Source organism: Equus przewalskii, chromosome 14, assembly GCF_037783145.1.
Source record: "Equus przewalskii isolate Varuska chromosome 14, EquPr2, whole genome shotgun sequence".
Taxonomy (NCBI): Eukaryota; Metazoa; Chordata; class Mammalia; order Perissodactyla; family Equidae; genus Equus; species Equus przewalskii.
The window spans coordinates 70,542,530-70,562,998 of record NC_091844.1 but is presented as its reverse complement, the minus strand read 5'-3'; the positions used below and the strand labels follow the sequence as shown (position 1 = coordinate 70,562,998).

At 48.8% G+C, this 20,469-nt stretch overlaps 1 protein-coding gene across 2 annotated transcripts in view; it reads right to left on the bottom strand.

The window, feature by feature from the left end:
- Nucleotides 1–20,469, bottom strand: part of ADCY3 (adenylate cyclase 3) — an 87,762-nt gene that overhangs the window by 47,788 nt on the left and 19,505 nt on the right. For both annotated transcript variants that reach the window (XM_008515276.2, XM_070574284.1), the window contains exon 3: nt 419–568. In XM_008515276.2, coding sequence (XP_008513498.2) covers nt 419–568 — 150 coding nt within the window. The remainder of the gene's footprint in view (nt 1–418; nt 569–20,469) is intronic.

Here is a 20,469-nt window from a genome sequence, read left to right as displayed (position 1 = left end):
CCAGGGATTGGGCTGGTTTTCAAGGAAGTGGGGAGATTGCCCCGAGTGTGAAGGAAACTAATGCCCCTGGGCGGAGGGGTGAGCGGCTGATGGACTTCACCCAGAGGAGCCCCCGAAACCAGGGATGGGTCCCCCGCTGCAGGGAGAGCAGCTCTGAGCACACAGTAGGTGTGCAGTGCGAATGTGCCATGGAATAGGAGGCAGTGGCAGAGAGAGGCAGAAGAGGAATAACACGAAGTGATGCCCGTGGAAAGAACTGAGACACCAAGCCCCAGGGAGCCCCATGGGCCCCGTATTGCACTGGGCTCAGTCCCTCCCGAGGGGCCCCTCCTCCCCAGTCACGGTCCCTGAACCTGGGCTCCAGGCCGGACTCCCCAAAGGCCACCCCAAAAGAGCCTCGAGAGGCCGGGAGACTCACCTGCTGCTGGCTCTGCTCCTCCAGGTTCATCTTCACCTCCAGCGACTGGCGGGCCTCCAGGAAGGCCTTGCGGTGCTTGCGGTCCGCCATGTAGTAGGACATGACGCCCACGCTGATGGCGCACAGGTAGAGGAAGACGTTGGCCAGGATCTGCGCCCCGAGGGGAAGAGAAAAGGACAATGGTGAAGGCACATCCTCAGGAGAGGGGATGGAACAGGTGGGGCGGGCAGTCAAATCCCAGGTCACCTGGTGTCCAGGGAGGGCCCCAGCAGAGCCTCTGACCTCCACAAGTGGATGGGTGACACCCAGCCACGGGCGTGGCTCCAGGCTGGTTAAGGGGTGCTGTTCTCCCTCCTGCTTTACCTCTTGGGTAAACGGGCCAATCCCGGCCTGAGCAGCCCCTCTGCTACCCACTCATTGATGCACTCACTTGTTCAGCCATCACTCACTGAGTGCGTACTTATCAGGTGCGCTTAGATGCTATACTGATGGCTTGGGGAGGAGAGCGAATGAAGCCCAGATCCACCAGCCCGGAGTATACAATCCTAAAAGCCAGGCTGGTCATATGGAACGTCACAGGAGACCTGAGGCAGTCCTGGGCTGATTCAGCAGTCGCCATGCTACCTTACACGTGTGCTGCAGGTTTACAGGTTTCCGGGATTCACATGCATCCTCTCAGCCAACCCCACCTGCCAGCAGGTGAGGGGTGGCCAATGCCAGTATCCAGGTCCCATGAGGAACCAAAGTTACAGGTGGGGAAGAGGGGGTTATGCGACCTGACATCCGTCCTGCAAGCTCAGTGCATTGGCATAAAGGGGTTCTTTAGGCATCAAGAGCCTGTTTCCCCACCCTGGCATCCTGCAGTCTCCCCTAGGTGTCCCTGGTTCCCAGCCCACTCCCACAGGCTGCAGGGACTGCAGACCCAATCTCCTCCTGCCAGAGGTAACAGTGGGTATGGACCTGAACATCCAAACCACTCCTGGTTTCCTGGCACTGGCTGCTGCTGGCTCCAATCTCTGACTCTGATTGGGCCCCACCTGGGGCTGGACCAGGTGCTAATTCCTCCCACTTCTCCAAGACCACTGGCCAGGAGCCTTCTCCAACAAGGCCTGTGTCCTGGTCTGGCTCCTCCCACTTCCCTGATGCCAGCTCACTCCCACCCCCTGAGGCTCCCTCCTATCCCCCCTAATTCCCTGAGGTCCCGCCATCCCTCCTCTGTAGGGTGTGGCTTCTCTGGCAGGAGTGTGGAGTCGAGATGCAGGAAGGGAGGCAGAATTCTCAATTTCAGGTTGGCCTGGTGGAATACAATGGATTCTGGGGTAGGTGAAAAACGCAGGGGTGTCAATTTAGATTTGTAAACAAGCTGGTTTATTAGACAGTCAGGGAGGTGAATTCTGACACTAATTCTCTGGCTACTCTTGGTGACGCTGCATCCCCTCTGACTGTTTTTGTGTTTCATCAGGGCTGATCAATACTGACCCTGAGGACCCGTCACCCGCCAGCCCCCCCAGCCGAAAGTTCCTGCCATGTCTGCACTTAGTCACCAGTGCTGAGCCCGGGGTGGGGTGGGGGGTCATCGGCACTCACCAAAGGCCGGCTGAGTCTTGAATGACTGAGTGGGTGAGCGGTGCTGGTCTCCAACTCACCAGGTGCAGCTTTCACAAGCGTCTTAGATGGCTGGTTCCAGAAACTAAAGACCAGTTGTATTCTTAGGACTGGAGAGCCCTGACCACCCACACCATTCGTGGGCAAGCAGGTGATTTCAAAGTCCTATGGAACATCTCCCTGCACCTTCCAGGAGGGCATGACAGCCCACACCTGTCTGAGTGGTGGTATGAACATGGCCCCAGGGCACTTATTTAATATCCAATAATCTGAGAGTTGCCAATTTATGTTCAGTAAATCAAAGCAAATCACACAGACCATGCTGGGTCGAAGCCAGTCTGGTCTGGGGTCTGGGAACCTCCACCAACCCAGAGGCCACCCTCCTGAGGCGGCTGTATGGCCTTGGAAATCCGCCTGCCCCCAAGTTCGCAGCGCAGGAAGCTGGCTGACAAGGGTCGACAGGGGTGCATCCTCACTGAGCAGCGGCACTTGGCCGAAGCCCACATGGGGTCCAGATACAGCGGCCACCAGGGTCCCCAGGTTCATGGGCTCTGGGTCCTGGAGGGCAAGGGAGAAGCTGCATGTAGAGGAGCCACACGTCTGGACCCCACACCCACCTGTGTCAGCAACTCTAACCGGGGGCTCCAGACAAGACAGGCTGCTCTGGGGCCACAGACCCGTCTGGCCCTGGCCACCACCAGCTTGGGCTGTCACACTGGCTGGGGACAGAGCTGTGCACCCGGGGGTCTTCCTGACCCCACGGACAGGCCCTGCCCGACCACTTCATGGGGTGGATGGGGCAGACTCGGTATGGCGTACAGTGCCGAGCTGGCGTCAGGAATGAATTGTCATCAATACCATCGGGCGTCCACCTAAGAAAATCAAACCTGCTGTGCAGACCGTCAGAGAGGAACTCTAGTGGCAAAGTTTCAGACCAATCACCACCAAAGACTGCACCAAAGAGTGTAACAGGATTCAGGTTTGGTTCATGCCTGGGGACCGTCTATATAGGGCAGCATTCCTTTCACTGAGCTGTGCATATTTGAAAATAAAATCTATTCTTGCTGCATTGTAGGTACATACAGTATAGAAAATAAGCTCAGGAGGAGCCCTGGACTTCGGCACTGCTCCTTGCTAGCTGGGTGATCTTCTGGGTCAAATAACCTCTCTGAGCTCGTTTCATCATCTATGAGATGAGGGGTGGACTGACTCATCTTGAAGGTCCCTGCAGTCCTGACACTGTCTGGTCCTCCTCAGACCTCAGTTGTGAGGGCAAAGGTTGGAACTGGAGATGACCTCATCCAGAGAGGCTGGGGGGAGGAGGCTGGAGAGAAGGGGAAGCGGGTCGGTTCCCAGGTTGGCCAGGGAGCCACACTGCCTCCCGTCCCCTGAGCACCCTGTCAAGAGGCCTCGTCCCCTTCCCAACCTGCGCTCTTTGATGTGGAGGCAAATGGCTGCCTCTGGGCCACAGTCATGTGGGTCCTGCAGGTCCCTCCATGCCTAGGAGTTCCCTCCTTGCTTCCCAGTGAGTTCGTCTGTTTCTAGATAATTCTCCTGGGAGTCCCAGGCCTTGGGTTTCTTAGAGCTCCCCGAATTCTCTAAACTTGCCTCATCTGAAGAAAAGGCCCTCAGGGGTGCTGCTGCTCTGTTCCACCCAACCCTTCTCTCCCACATGGCCATGACCACACATGGCTACAAGGCCTGGAAGGAGCTCAGCAATCCTCCAGCCGGGAGGAGAGTAGGGGGAGGCTCCGCCAGGACCCACAGGCGGACTCCCAGCTCCAAGGCCAGGACACACATCCAACAGGGTGATGCGGCCAAGGGAATGAGACCTCCAGCCGAGGAAGCAGGGGTCCGCTCTGGGGAAGAAGGTTCGGGAGGCGGCAGGAGGAGCTGTGCTACTAGTGGACGAGGGCTCTCAACATGGTGACACAGTCACCTGGGGTGATGGTCACCCGGCTGGCTCCACCCCAGAGGTGCACAGCAACCAGCAGGGCGGGCCCGGGCAGCCATTTGTAAACGCTCCCAGGTGACGTGCAGCCAGGACTGGGAGCCCCTCTCCTGGCCTCAGTTTCCTTGGTTGTAACATCATCTCACATCACAACATTATGTCCTAGACACAGGCACCCACTTATCTGCCTCATCTCATTTAATCTTTACCAGGCAGGTGGTATTATTCCGATTTTACAGGAGAAGGAAATGAGATTAAGCAAGGTCTCAGAACTAGAGGACAAGGCTCCCTCCCGCACTCATCTCTTACTCCACGATGCAAAACCCAACCCTCGGCTGACTTACATATTTATGGCCCCTCCTTTCCCCAGAAAGATAACATACATTCTTAAAACTAAAATTAAAATTGCATGAAGACACCAGCCCTAAAGCACTTATGTGTGAGCTGCTGGCATTTTTAATCTGAAACAAAGTAGAAGGTCTAGAGATTTCCACAGCTTCCATCCATAATGGTGGCCATTATCTCCAGGCTCTTAAAATTCAGAAATTTCCTGTTTCATATTTACAAACATAAGTGTGTCCACCTTAGCAAACTGGATGTGCTCCTCAAAATATGTTGGGAAAAGAACCAGTTTCGCCCCTGCGGCAGTGCTGAAGCCCAGCGCTGGGCCTAAAGAAACAAGGGTGACTCCCTGACCCCAGGAGGCCGTCACTGGCCAGAGAAGGCCCAGGTGCAGGGGAGGACATGACGACAGGAGTGGAGTGGCTGTCATTTCTCTAAAACACTTCCATCAGACTGCCTCTCCTGATACTTTGGGAACTGCAGGCCTAGGACAAACTCTGGCCACCAGGAAGCTCGAACCCTAGCGAGAATCTGAAATGTGTCTCTCATGTGACAATGTCTAATGGGCATCTCCAAATGGAGCCTTGCGCCGTGCTGGTCTGGGTTTACTTTTCCGTTGCTGCCCCTCCAGGGGGAGGGGGCACCTCCTTTTCAGACCTGGTCTCTTTCTTCCTCCAGGGCTGCCTTCCCTGCACCCACGTATGAGCACACACCTCCCCCAGCCACACCCGGACCCCCCAGCAGGCCCCTCTGCCTCCTCAAGAGCCCTCCTGCCTCCTCTAGCAGACGGGGCACCGGGAAGCCTCCCAGGTTGTCCCCCTCACCCCTGAGTCCCCACATTTCTGGAAGACGCCGGCATTGGAGAGACGGGGTCTGGACACACGCTCAGTGAACAGGCATGGCGGGAAGGCATCTCCGTCTCTATCATCAATAATGACATCTCAGGAGAGCGCCAGCTGTGCGGTTCTGCACACAGGACATCTGACCAAGAGAAGAGACCAGGGAGGCGCTCCCAGCCGGGCAGAACTGCAGGCCCACAGGAGCCCTGATGTGCAGACCCTCACTCCCCCACACGGTCCGGGGTGGCCTCAAGCTTGACTCCCACGCCTGACTTCAATCTCGGGGTGAGCCCTGTGCACCTACAAGGCTGAGAGGCCCCGCTCTGCTGAGAGGGGCAGCAGTCTTACTTCAAAAGCACTGTTCTTTTTCAACACAAGATTTAAAAAGAATGAATAAAATGAATGAATCTCCCAAGTGGGTAACATTCAGACCAAAGCTTCCTCGAGCCCACGACAGCTGGATAAAGTGTTTATAACACCCCAGCTCAGAAAGGCAGCCGTGAGAAGAGTCCCCCACAAAACCCTTCTTCCTGGAATTTGATGAATCACAATATCCCGCACATTCTCTAACAGCCCAGGGGACTCGCGCTGCCCTAGGCAGGGCTTCAAAATGGAAGTCACCCCCTGGAGGCAGCTGGTGGCTCCAGTGCCTAGGCTGACCCCTCCCTACAGGCTCATGCCGGCCTGCAGATTCCAGAACACTCCAGAACTGGGGAGGAGAAACCAAGGGACAGAAAGCTGCTCTGGGGTGCCCGTGTCCACGTCGGCCGCCCTCAGAGACCTTATGATGCTCTGCTGCTGGGGGAAGGCTGCGCTGGAGCCTCTGTTCATTAAAACTAACTTAGATGTTTTGGAAAAAAATCTCCAAGGAGCTGCAAGGCAGGAAGGAGCAGGGGAGACGGCACCTCCGCAGGCAACCAGCCTCCCCAACCCAAGGAAGCCCAGCCAGAGTCTGCATGGCAGCCACACAGTGCCCGTGGGGTCCCCACCTCTGGAGCCATGCTCGCTGCAAACCCTTGGGGGGCCTACTGGTAGAGGAATGAGTGGCAGAAAAAGGTCGGGCTGTGTAGTCACATAGACCAGAGGCTGTGTGGCCTGGAGCAAGTCACTTAACCTCTCTGAGACTTGGCTTCCTCAGTCTCCCAGTAACCCTGACTGCCTTTCCAGTAAGATTAAAAGAGAGATTCTATGCACCACCACCTTGCACAGGGCTTGGCACAAAATATGTTCTTAATGACTTTTCCTTTCTTTTCTTCCAGAAGGGAGAAGGCAAATTAGTACCCAGTAAAATATTTCAATGAAGTTTTACAAAAGCCTTCATCTTCACTGTCATATTTGTTTGTCACAACAAGCAAAGTTTTCTTATTCTCATTTTGTAGAAGAGACTTGAAGCCCAGAGAACTTAGGTTACGAGCCCACAGTCTCCCAGCCGTGCTGAGACTGGAACCCAGATCCCCTTCCTCTTTTTTTTTTTTTTTCCTAAAAGCACGGAGTTTAAGTTTCAAGACATTAAAAAAATCTGTCCCATCTTAGGGGACTGAACATCCGCAGCCAGCCTGACCAGGCACGTGTGGCCGCGAGGCAGGCCCACTGCTGCTTTCTTGCCCAGCCAGCAAGCACCCCACCCAAGCACACATCCAGGGCTCCTTTCCCCAGCTTACTGTCTCCCGAGCTGAACTGTGATGAGGGTCAGCAGAGGCTGGGCATCGTCCAAGGCACTGGGGCCCCCAAGGAGCACAGAATCCAATAAGGACCTGGAGCATCTACACAGGTAAGGAGGTCTGCAGACAGTGGGGTGACTCTCTTGTGCTGCCCTGGAGCAAACTCTAGCATCACTGTGCCAAGAGATGTCTGGGGTCTCCAATAAACACAACCTTATTCAACACAACGCAAGGTTCAAGCCTGGGGACACCACGGACATGCCCTTCTGAGCTGAGCTGGGCGTTTGTCAAGTTTCCACCACATGCCTCACAACGAAAGGAACTCCAGAAGTTTCCTACTTGTTTGGACATACCTCAGCTAAAAGACATGCAATGTCCACCCTCTTCCAAAACAAAGACTTCCAGGACAGGCATCCAGCCAACTTGACATGTCACACAAGGTCTCTCATGACCTGCTGTGTTGCGAGAATAGCTTCTCAGGTTGCTTACCGCAGGGGCCCCACTCTGCAGACTCTGACACGATGGTTCCCCCAGAGACGTGGATCATGGCAGCCCTGACAACTGGGCCCTGGGGTCACTCTCGTGTCTTGTATCTGGCTGCTGCCCACCAGGCTCCCCTCACTCCAGCCACACTGGGCCTCTCTCCAATCCTCTAACAAGGTGCTATCTCAGGGCTCTACGTCTCCAACTGGAACATTCCTGCCCCACCTCTGCCTGTGGAGGGCCTCCCGTTGTGATGATCCCCTGACTTAACCCAGGCCAAGCACGCAGCACACACCCAGGCCTGGTCATCTCCCAGGAAATGACAGTTACAGTTACTATTTCAAGACCCAGCTCCAACGCCCCGTCCTGATTCCCCAAATAGAACTATTCATTCATTCATTCATTCATTCAAAGATTTAGTGAATGCCCACCCTGTCCCAGGTAGGTGCTGGCATTTAGCAGCGAATAAGGCAGAAAAAGCCCCTGCTGTCATGAAACTGATGTTCTGGTAACAGCAGACAAATAAGAAACAAATAATTCAACAACGACAGCATCAGAGCCCAGCAGAGAATAGAAAGGATAAAGTGACCGGGTAGCTGCTTTAGACTGGGGAGTGAAGGCAACTGCTGGCCCCAACGCTCACTCCCCTGCACAAGTACTACACAGCGACGCCCTTGCCACGGCCTCACGGGCAGGGCAGTGCTCTTCCTCCTGCTGACTTTGACCACGAGACTTGCTTTGGCCAAATGGATGTTAGTGCATATGACGTGAGCAGAGTTTTGAAATACACTTGCTCTTCCTCTTGCACGTCTGCTGGCACCATGAGAACAATATGCACCCAAAAAAGCTCACTGGTGCAGCAGAACGAGAGACCTACAGTGCAGAACCAAGTCCAGCTGAGCCCAGCCTAGATCAGCCACACCCCAGCCAAACCATACATGGGCGAGTGGTGAGAAATGTGCAGTTGTGAGCCAACTGAGTTTTAGGTTATTTGTTACTCAGCATTAGGTGAAAACAGCTGACTAAGACACATCATTAGGACAGATCTCCCTGAAACAGTGTCATTTAAACAGAGATATGAATGACAAAAAAGACCCAGCCATGGGAAAAATCAGAAGAAAGAGCATCCTGGATGGAGAACATACTAGTGCAAAGGCTCTAGGACACACACCTCTTTTCCATGAGACACTTCCTTTCCCCACGCGCCCCCTGATGCATCTGTGTCTCTCTCCCCGACCAGGATGCAATAAGCACCTGAGGTCAGGGTGCAGCTCTTACTCACAGTTGCATCTCCAAGGCCTGGCACAGCTACTGGCATGTAGCAAAAGTGAGCTGCATGAACGGCTACCGTAGTAGAAAGAAGCTGAAAGAAGCGTTCATGCTCCCCTGAGATGTTCCTCTTGATAACAAAGCCAAAATCAAACTAGAGAAAGGCCAGGGCAGTGGTTCTCAACCAGTGGTGGTGGGGAGCGGAGGGGTGCTCTGGCCCCTCTGGGAGCCATCTGGCTGTGTGCCTGGGGACATTTTCAATGGTCACAACTGGAGGGAGGGTGCTCCTGGCATCTACTGGGTGGAAGTCAGGGATGCTGCTGCTGAACATCTGACAATGCACAGGACAGTCTCCACAGCAAAGAATACTCCAGCCCAAAATGTCAACAGATCCGAGGTCAAGGAACCCTGGCCTAGAGCAATGCCTTCCTTCCTTTTTGACTCCTGAGTATTCACAGGAAACTTTCCTAAGCTTTTTTATTGAAGAATTTATTGAACTCTTTCTTGGGAACAAGCAGACTTATTTTTATATCAATTGTAGACCTTGTGGGCTAAGAGGAGAACACTACTGACACTTGCTGAACCTAAGGACCCAGGAGCCTGATAAACACCCCCACGATGGAAAGCAGGCCCAAGTCACAGGGGCAGAGACGATTACGACCAGAGAAGGCCTTCTGGTCTACCTCCCTGCGGGAGATGCCAGAATGAACATCTCACACTTAGCATTTTATACTGACCAAGAGATTATTCACTTGAACTCTGTAGACTAGGTTAGGAGGAGTCAGTCAGCCCCTAAAATTTGGGGCAAAATTATGTCTTGCCCTTTTCTGGGAAGCAAAGTCCACTGCTTTCACCAGATTCTCCAAAGGGTCTGTTAGCCCAGATGATTAAGAACCACAAAAGCAATCAAAAGCTGCCCCCTCCCCTGTGCCTTCACCACAGAAACAGAAAACACCAGGTCACAGCACTTTGCATCTCCTCTCATTGACGGGACCCCACTAGTCAGCAACCTTGGTCCTTTTCTCCTGGCCAAATAATGCCAATTCTACTTAAAGGACTCTATTTTAAAATGTTTAATCACGTTTGGCTTCAGATCCTTTTTAACCCTACAGAATTCTCTGTGAGTGGCAGGCCCCAGGCTGGGTCCTGAAGAGTGAAAAATGACCTCAAGGAGCTCACATCTACTGGGGCAAAGAAGCTACTGGAAATGGAGGAAGCACAGAGTGAGTGTGAGGGAGAAGAAGGTAGGTTAGCAAAGGCTCCCGAGAGGGAGAAAACTTGGGCTGAACACACTCGATTGTGGGCTTTCGCATATATTGACAACACGGAGCTTTTACATACATTTCAATATATAGATTCTGGCTGGTAAAGGAAATTTAAGCCAATTTCTAACTGATGACCAATGTTAAATGAACAAAAGGCAAAAAACAGAGCCAGCCCTGATGGCCTAGCAGTTAAAATTCGGCGCACTCCACTTCGGCAGCCAGGGTTCAGTTCCCTGAGTGCAGAACCACACCACTTGTCTGTCAGGAGCCAGGCTGTGGTGGCAGCTCACACAGAAGAATCAGAAGGATTTACAACTAGAATATACAATTATGTAGTGGGGCTTTGGACTGGGGGAAAAAAAAGAGAGAAAGATTGGCAACAGATGTTAGCTCAGGGTGACTCTTTCCCAGGAAAAAGAAAAAGCCAAAAAATAATAAACTATACTGTCTGGGATTAACCAGAATGACAACAGGCTTCCACTCTGCCTGCTCAGGTCTTCTGACCTCTAGCAATACTAGCTGCATTTAGTGCACAGACCCTGACTTTCTGGAATTGTCTCTGAATGACCTTGAGAACATATGTACCAGCCTGGAGAGAAAGGAACATAAAATCTGGAGACAGAAGATTTTTAGAATTCCAGAAATACGATCATCACGCATGTGAAAAAATGGAAGGAGATCACTAATGACAGAAAGACAAGGCCCTTCCAGATGCAGCCTCGGAACAGAGCGAACCCTTGGGACACCAGGACTCCCAACCTCGCGGTGCGAAATGACTCAGATCTTGAGAGTAAAGCTTTTTCTAGACTCTCAGCTGCAGCAATGGCATTACTCCTCTCCTGAACCACGGCGGCTCTGTGGGCAGTCGATCTCCTGTTTCCTGTCCCTTAGCGCTGCTTAGGCTCACTCAGCAGCCCTCTTTCCGGCAGCCTCAGACCCTGCCCAGGGACAGCTGGGATTTTTTTCAGTCGCTGGTTCTGACTCAATCCTTCAGGGCTTATTCCTCAATTGTTGTTTTTCTGGCATCTCGGAATGCCAGGTGCATCGGCATTCCGAGGGGAACAGGTTAAGAATGCATAATCCTGGGTCCCACCCTGCCTGCTGCGACCGAGGAATCTGCATTTCGCACTCCCTTGGGTGATTCTGTTCTATGGAATCACTGTTCTAGGTCGTGAGGTAAATATTCAGACAAAAAGTCAAGATCCTCAACCTTGCTGGTTCTTTAAACCAAGCTCTCAGTGGCTGTGACGACTTTGGGTCACCTCCCCGTGCCCTTCTCCTCTTTGTCTTCTGTCCACTTATTCTCTCCTTTTCTGACAACCTTCTGATCCTTGGCTCACTGTCACCCTGAGTAACCGTGCCACCTCATTATCCTTTTCCTATCCGACCAACGTCTCCCCCACACATCCAAGGCCACAGCCGCTGAGATCTCTTCCCTCTGTTAATGCTGTTTCATGCATCCTGCATCTAATTCAGTTCCTGGTTTTCAATTCAGATTTTTAACTTTTCTAAGTTTCCTTCTCATTGTCCCAACCCTTTCTCCTGCAGCCCCCATCTCCCGACTCTTGGCAAAGCGAGTACATACTCACTGTACGGGAGAGACTGGTCTGGGGAGACCTGGCATGGCCATGGACCAGTCCTCTCAGTGCACTGTCTTAGTCACACGACACATAAAGACTTTCACTCCCAAATCCAAAGGCCTGGCAAACTGTCACCTCTCCTAAATTTCTTAGCCTCGACAGTCTTGAATCAGCACCACCTGGGAGTCCGCCCCTCACCCTCGTTCAGGAGTTGCCAACCTGGGCTGCATCGCAGAATCACCCTGGTGCTATACCCGGGCAGCACCCCAAAACAGTGAACAGGCCCAGACATTGGCGTGGTCGAAAAGCTCCCAGGTGACTCTGAGGTGCAGCTGGCGGGGGAAACACCACTTAAAGACAGTGGGAATAGCCGAGTGCGCTATGATCTCCCAATCTGAAGGTCCCATTTCTGCAGCCGAGGGATGGGACCACAGCAAGCCGCCTACGCACCCCAGATAACTGGAACATAGCATCCAACACCATGTACGTCCTCAGTAACTTCTGCCGAACACCTGAACCAGCGCCCGCACCTTCTCCCTGTCTCCCTGGGGCTCCTTTCTGCACCTCCAGTGGGGCATTCATTCCCTCTGGTCTTTCTCAGTCTCTTTCCTCCTGCCACCTCCTGGCCCAAACCCTCACTTCCCACAGGGCTGGGCACAGACTCCTCTCCCTGGTCCCTCTCTGGTCCTGCCAAATCACCCCCTGGCACCATATTAACCTTCCAAAATTATCTTTTTGCAAGTGCTACCTCCTGCTCAAAACACCCCAAAGCTGCCAACTGTCCAAAGGGTAAAGTTCCAAGTCCTCATTCTGGTGCTCAAGGTCCTGCATACTTTGGCCCCTGTGACCTTTTCTAAATATCTCCCACAATTCCCTGATGTTAACCTTAACCATCTGCTTTAGCCAGGCTGGTGTCCCCAAGGTGTCACCCAGCAGGCACTTCTGACCTCAGCACCCGCTGCGACCCACATGTCAAGAGCTCTCAAACTTTTCCACTAGAGCACCGGGGAAGGGAGCCTCCCCTCTCACCTCCTGGTGCATGTGGATTCTGCATTCTATTCCATAAATCCATGTTTGTGTTACTATTTTTAAATGGTGTAAAATGTTTGCCTTTGAGTGAAACAGATGTGCTGTCTATTATATTGTACACTCCACTAGGTCAGGGACAAAACCTGTCCCAGTCACCACTGTGTCCCCAGCACTCAGCAAAGCCTGGCACAGAGGAGGCACTCAATGACTACTGGGTGAAGAAATGAATAAATGCAGGAAGGAGGGAGGGAAAGAAGGAAGGAAGGGAAGGAAGAAGAAAGTGGGGGAGGCAGGATGGAAATGCCCCCTCCACGGTTATCCTGAGGCTTCAAGGCAAATGCACCCCTGCACCCCCCAATGTGAGTAGCACCCCCCCACACCTTCCACCCTTCCCTCCAAATCTGGCTGAGCCCCACCTCCTCCAGAGCCTTCCTCGAGGGCCCCACCCCAGAGCTCGCATGCTCTCCTCTACGTTTCCTGAAGAGGAAATCTTTGCAAGATAAATCATTAAAGCGAAAGGAAGGTTTAAATACGCAGTCACACCCAGATCTCTTTTCTGTAGAAATGAAATAGAGAGAGCAGGAGCAGAAACGCCAAAATGTCAACAGTGGTTATTACGTGGTGGAGGGGGATTTACAATTGCTGTTTTCTTCCTTTTGCCTTATAATCTTTCCGCTACAAATCTCTTCGTGAAGAGACAATAAAGACAACTATGTGAAATTTCCCATTGCTCCCCTCACTTGGACTGCCCTGACCGCAGACAGACCCCGGGACCCTTTGCGACAGAGACTCCTCTTCATGGAAACTGTCCTTCACTCGGGGGCCCTCCATCAACACTGCTGGCAGGGAGAACCTCCAGGCAGTTGTTCCAAGCACCGCCCAGCTCCCGGGTGGCCCCACCCCATCGCCTCTCTATCTGGTCCAGAAGTCCATGAGAACCTCTCTGGGCTCCCTTTCCACGGAACATGCCTCACCTCCACGTGATGAGTCAGAGGGCCAGCTGGGAAGAGAAAGTTTCCAAAGGAGTCCAAACAAGGCCTGGGCACAGAATGCAGTCGCCTCGCCTACTGCCCTCTGCCCTCCCGCTCTGCTTTGGGAAATTCAGGAATTCGAAACCACAGGGTCACGGCTCCCAAGAGTGAAGGGAGAAGACCCCCGCTCACCCCGAGAGATCAGTGCAAAAGACATGCTGCCAAGCCAAGCATTTGTCACTCATCATTCAGTGCCATGTGCGAAGGATGCACTCTACAAACAGGAGCTGTTTCAAGGTTATTCCCATTGGATCATCATCTCACTCAGTCTGATGAGCCTTCCAGAGGGGAAGAGACAAGGGCGAGTCCAGCCGGCAAGACAAGTGCGATCATTCCAGCGTGGTTCCATGCCGGCCAATGCACGTGGCATGGCCACCAGTCACCGGGCTCTGTTGGCATGAAGGGCCTCTCATCATCAACCTGACAGTCCCTTATAGATAATGCCACAGGGCTCACTTGTTGCTCTCATTCTCTTTGCAACCACCTAGTTTCCTTCCTCTTCCTCTCAAATGCTTTTTCCACCTGTGGGAGCCACCGTCCGGCCTTCCCCTCCGAGACCGGCCATTGAGCCGGCAGGGATTTTCTCATCCTGGGGACGCACACACTGCGGGCTTTCAAAAGAGTTCTAAAACCACCCCCGGCTTCCTGAGAACTTCTTGACTTAAGATACTTCCTTCTGGTTTTCGACTAATTGTCCCACTTGCTGCCTTACACATCCGACACACAAGAGCCGGATCTGCAGTCCTCCACCCACCGCCCCTCAGGAGTGTGGGATGTAAGCCCAGCATCAGCACCACCAGCGGTCTGTCCACAATGACACCCATGCCTCTCCCAGTTCACGCCTCAGGGCCACACCTCCTGCGGCATCCTTTCTCTGCGGGTCCCCAGTGACCATGTGTCCCAACCCAAACCCCCTCCCGACACACACACCCCTTCTTCAGCAGGTAAATGCTTACGGACAGCAAAGCACAGCAGTTAGAAAGTCAGGCGGGCCTGAAGTCCACTCTACCACCACCGGCTGTGGCCCTGGCAAGTCACCACCGCTCTAAGCTTGCTCCCTTCTCCGTGAGACGAAAATAGAACGGTGCCCACCTCAGGTGGTTGGGAGAATTCATTAAGACGCGTGTGAAGCACCTGGCAGAGTACTGTGCTGGACAGACAAGTCTCGATACATGTCAGCTATTATGATCAGGCAGACTCAGACTATAAATTTCCAGTGTTGCACTGAACTTTATGCCCAATTTTCCAGCTTCCTAGTCTTCTTTAATATGTCATTGTCATCACCTGGGAAGGTGACGAGTATCAATGGTTCCCAAGCCCGTCTGCGCTCATCTCCTCCGGCTCCACCCTCAGACCCTCTGCTTTAGTACGTCTGGAGTAGGGCCAGGAATCTGTGTTCTGAGTAAACCCTCCTCCCCCTCCCAGGGGATTCCGAAGCAGCCAGGTCTACTTGGGAACCACTGGACTGAAGTGTAACCTTATTGCTGCATTTTATTTTATTATTTAAATGCAATTCCGTGGCCCTTGGCCTTGTCCAATACGGTTCACCCTGATATCCACTCAGGCTGTCCTCTCATAGAATTCCCTACTGACTTCCTGCCGCCATGGCCCTCCCTCTCCCATTGCCCGTCAGGTCTCCCAGGTACCAATTTCAGCTCTCCCTGTGTCCACTGTGCACTGGCCAGGCTGTGAGCACCACCCGGACCCCAGGACCCTGCTCCCAGCTGGAAGGCTCAGTCCTTCTCCCGTCCCTTCGCCCAGCTCCTACTGGGAAGCCCCTTGTGGCAATGCCAGCAGCAGCTGGAGCCATCAGTCCATAGTGCACTTATCAAGTACCTCCCCCATCCACAGTGCTGCCTGGTGTCTGGGGACACCAATGGACCTCGGGCCATTTGTCAACAAGTCCTTCTCCAGCCCCTACACGGGGCAGCAGTGTGACGCCGTGGAATGAGCACCAGCTTTGGAGACAGACAAGCTCCTATCCTATATTCTTTAGCAAGTATCATAGACCGTCCTTCTTCAACTTCCTCACGTGGAAAATAAGGCCAACAGCTTCAATACTCATCTCCATTTAAGAAATATTTGCCCAACACAAGGTCACAAAGATTTTCTGCCATGCTTTCTTTTAGAAGGTTTATAGTATAAATTTCACCATGATCCATTTCAAGTTAATTTTTATATGTGGGGTAAGGTATGGATTATGATTATTTTTTCCATATGGATGTCTGATTATTCCAACATCATTTGTTGAAAGATTATCCTTTCTCCACTGAATTATCCTGGCACTTCTTTTGAACATTAATTGATCAGAGATGTGTGTATTAATTTCCGGACTTCATTTGGATTCATTTACCTATGTGTCTATCCTTAGGCTAAAATTACACTGTTTTATTACCGTAGCTTTACATTGCATCTCATAATCAGGGAGTATGTCTTCTAATTTTTTAAAAATAATTTGTTTTAGTTTTTCTAGTTCATTTGTATATCTTTATAAATTTTATAATCTTATCAATTTCTACAGAAAAGACTGATGGGATTCTGATTTGGATTGAATTGAATCTGTAACAATTTTGGGAAGAATTGACATCAATATCAATGGTTCTTATCTGCTATCTCTCCATTAATTTAGGTCTTCTTTAATTTCTTTTTTTTTTTATTAAAGATTGGCACCTGAGCTAACAACTGTTGCCAATCTTCTTTTTATTCTTTTTTTCTGCTTTTTCTCCCCAAACCCCCGAGTACACAGTTGCACATTTTAGTTGTGGGTCCTTCTAGTTGTGGTATGTGGGATGCTGCCTCAACATGGCCTAATGAGCGATGCCATGTCTGCACCCAGGATCCGAACTGGCGAAACCCTGGGCTGCCGAAGCACAGTGCGTGAACTTAACGGCTCGGCCACGGGGCCGGCCCCGGGTCTTCTTTAATTTCTTTCAGCAATGTTGTATAGTTTTCACTATAAAGGTCTTGCATACATTTTGTTAAATTTAGTTTTAAGTATTTTATGGCTTGGGATGCAAATTTAAATGGATTTTTTTCAATTTCCAATTGTTCGCTGCTAGTATACAAAAATACAAGATTTTTTTTATATTAATCATGGAACTTTCAACCTTCTGAAACTCACGTCTAGCAGTTTTGTCGCTTCCTTAGGACTTTTTACACAGATGACCATATCATCTGAGAATAAAAACAGTTTTGTTTCTTCTCTTTTGCATGACTTTTTTCTTGCCTTATCACACCGGCTAGGACCTCGAGTACAAAGGTAAAAGGAGTTGTGAGAATGGACTTCGCCTCTTTCCTTGTTCCTGATCTTGGGGACAGGACCAGCTACATAATTTAGGGGCCTATCGCAAAGTAAAAATGAAGGTCCCCTTATTTAAAAAGCAGGAAAAAAGCGTCATAAAGCTGCTAAAATACAAAGCTTTGTCCTTTCCTTTGTGGTCTGTCTTTCAACTTGCCATAGTGTTTTTTGTTTGCTATTTAACATGGTTCTAAGAAAAGTTAAATTTTTTAATTACTATCATGAATTTTACCATCTATCTTTATCTTATGCAATGCCAGTTTTAAATGCATATATAAGAGCATTTAACTCATATGGAAAAATCACTGAAAGGAACTAATTAGTATTTTGTGGCTCATCTATACATACGTATGTTTATAGTATTTCATTCTTACCGAAACAGCAGAGATGCTACACAAAACTAACTTAACTTTTTATTTCACTTCTTGCTATGCACACATGGTACTAAACTCTATCTTCAGCTTACCAACGAGGAAGGACTGAAGAGAGAAGGAACTATGGTTTCTCTTGTCTTTCCCTTTCCTTCTATGTCATCAATTTCAGCATTGAGGGGTTGGCTAACACAGGGAAGCAACACAAGTAAGACAGAGATGGTGGAGTTCCTGGGTTGTTTACATTTCTTAGAATGCCACTGCCTTCTTTCTGCACTCGAAGCAACTTCTAGTTTGAGAAAAGCAGGGCCTCCCAGGGCTGTCATGTTGTGTCTACGACTAAAAGGACGTCCTGTTTACTCTGTACTTGCTTTTCATCCTCAACTCCCAGACACGGTGAGTCCGCCAGAATTCTGTGCTGTCAGGATATCACAAACACTATATGAAAACGGGACAGCAAAGAATGGCAGACACAAATATTACATATATTTCCTCTGTGTACACACATGCTCCATTGTCCCAGTAGACTTCAATTACAAAACACAAGGTCAAAGATAAAATTATTAAGAATTTCAAGACTGCACAAGTCACATGCCCATAACGCCAACTCTGCTCAGCAGAAGAGCATTCAGATTTCACTCATAGATATGATGTAGGTTTTTCATGCATGCCTTTGCTCAAGTTCAAGAAATTTTCTTCTACTCCTAGTTTGCTAAGGTTTTATCCTGAGTGGGTGTTGAATTGTGTCAAATGTTTTTCTCTGAATGTACTGAGATGATCATATGAGTTTTCCTTATTAGTCTGTGAATACATTGAATTACACTGATTGATTGTGACATGTTAAAACAACCTGCATTCCTGTGAAAATCCCTACCTGGTCATTATATGTGATTCTTTTTATATATTGCCAGGTTTTATTGGCTAATGTTCTCTTAAAGATTTTTGTGTATATAATGAGGGATATATTCATCTGTATATTTTTTTCTTACAATGTTTTTTGCTGGTTTTGATATCAGGGCAATGTTGACTTCATAAAATACGTTGAGAAATGTTCCCTCCTCTTCTATTTTCTGGTAGAATTTGTGCAGAATTGGTATTATTACACTCTTAAATGTTTGGTGGAATTCAGCATTGAAGCTACCTGGAGCTGGAGTCTCCTTTGGAGAAGGTTTTTAACTATAAATCCAATTTCTTCAATGGATATAGGGCTATTCAACTTTGGTAGTTTATGTCTCTCAAGTAATTTGTCCAATTTGTCTAAGTTGTTAAATTAGTTGGCATATAGTTGTTTATAACGTTATTTTATTCTGTGAATGTCTGTGGAATCTGTAGTCATGTTCCCATTTTCATTCCTGGTATTTATAATTCGTATTCTCTCCCATCTTCTTGATCATCTAGCTAGAGGTTTATCAATTTTATTGACCTTTTCAAAGAACCAGCTTTGGATTCACTGATTTTTCCTTATTGTTTGTTGACTAATTTCTGTTCTTATTTTTATTACTTCCTTCCTACTTCTTACTTCCGATTTAATTTTTCTACTTACTTAAGGTGGAACCTTAGATCATGGATTTTATACCTGCTTTCTTCATTAATATAAGCATTTAATGTTATAAATTTCCCTCTAAGCACTGCTTTGCCTGCATCCCACAAATTTTGGGATGTTGTATTTTTATTTACTTCAACACATTTTATAAGGTCTCTTGCAACTTCTGTCTTGACCCAGAGGTTATTTAGACATGTGTTATTTAATTTCCAACTATTTGGGGATTTTTCAAGATATATTTCTGCTTCAATCCATCAGTTTTGTCCTAGAACATACTTTGTATGATATTAATCACTTTTGAATGTGTTGAATCTTGTGTTATGGCCCAGCAGATGACGTTCTTCATGAACACTTCAGCGCACTTGAAAAGAACACGTACTCTGCAGCTGTCGAGTGGAGGGTTCCAGAAATATCACTTTGGTCCAGCTGATTGTTCAGGCTTTTCAAGTATTCTGTATACTAACAAATTTGTCTGTTTTACTAATAACTGAGAGAGGAGTGCTGCAATCTTCAAAAATAATTATGGATTTGTCTCTTTTTCCTTTTAGTTCTACCAGTTTTTGCTTCATGTATTTTGAAGCTTGTTATTAGGTGCACACATATTTAGGATTATGATGTCTTTTTGATGAATTGACTCCTTTATCAATGTGAAATGTCTCTCTTTATCCCTGGTGATATTCCTTATTCCAAAGTCTACGTCTAACATAGCCAGCCACTCCAGCTTCCTTTTGATTAGCATTTGCTCAGAATATCTTTTTCCATCCTTTTACTTTTCATCTCTTTGTGTCTTTATATTTAAAATGGGTTTCTTTATGATAGCTTATAGTTGTTTCTTGCTTTGTTATGCATCTGACAATATCTGCCTATTAAATGGAGTCTTAACATCACTTATATCTAATGTTATCATCAATACGGCCAAATTTAAAACTGTCATCTTGGTTTTTGTCTTCTATTTGTCTCATTTGTTCTCTGTTACTTTTCTCCCCTTTTCTTGCCATCTTTTGAATTATTTTCTCTTTCTACTTTACCTCCATTATTGGCTTATGAGCCATACTTCTTTGTTATGCATCTTTAATGGTTGCTCTGAGATTTACAATATACATCTTTAACTCAATACAGTCTACTTCAAATATTATTACTTTACACATAGTACAAGAAAATTATAACAGTATACTTTCATTTCTCCCCTCCTGTCCTTTGTGCCATTGTTGTCATACATTTTGCTTCTATGTTATAAACTCCACAGTATATTGTTATATTTTTGCTTTAGACAGTCTTTTAAAGAGATTAAAAGTGACAAAAAATAACTTTCATATTTTTCCACATATTTACTATTTAGAGGCCTCTTCATTCCTTTGGGCAGTCCAAATTTCTGTGTATTATCATTTTTCTTCTGCCTGAAAAACTTTCATTAATATTTTTTGTAGTGTAGATTTGCTGGTGATGAATTCCCTCAAACTTATTTGTCTACAAAAAAGTTTTTCTTTCTTTCTTTTTTTTTTCGCTGAGGAAGATTTGCCCTGGGCTAACATCTGTGCCAATCTTCCTCTATTTTTTATGTGGGTGGCTGCCAGAGCATGGCTGACAAATGGTGAAGGTTTGCACCCGGATCTGAACCTGCAAACTTGGGCTGCTGAAGTGGAGTGTGCTGGACTTAACCACTACACCACAGGGCCAGCCCCTCATCTTCATTTTTGAAGGATAATTTTGGTAGATATAGAATTCCAGATTGACCATTTTTATTTTTCAGTTCTATTGTCTTCTACCTTGAATAATTTCTGACC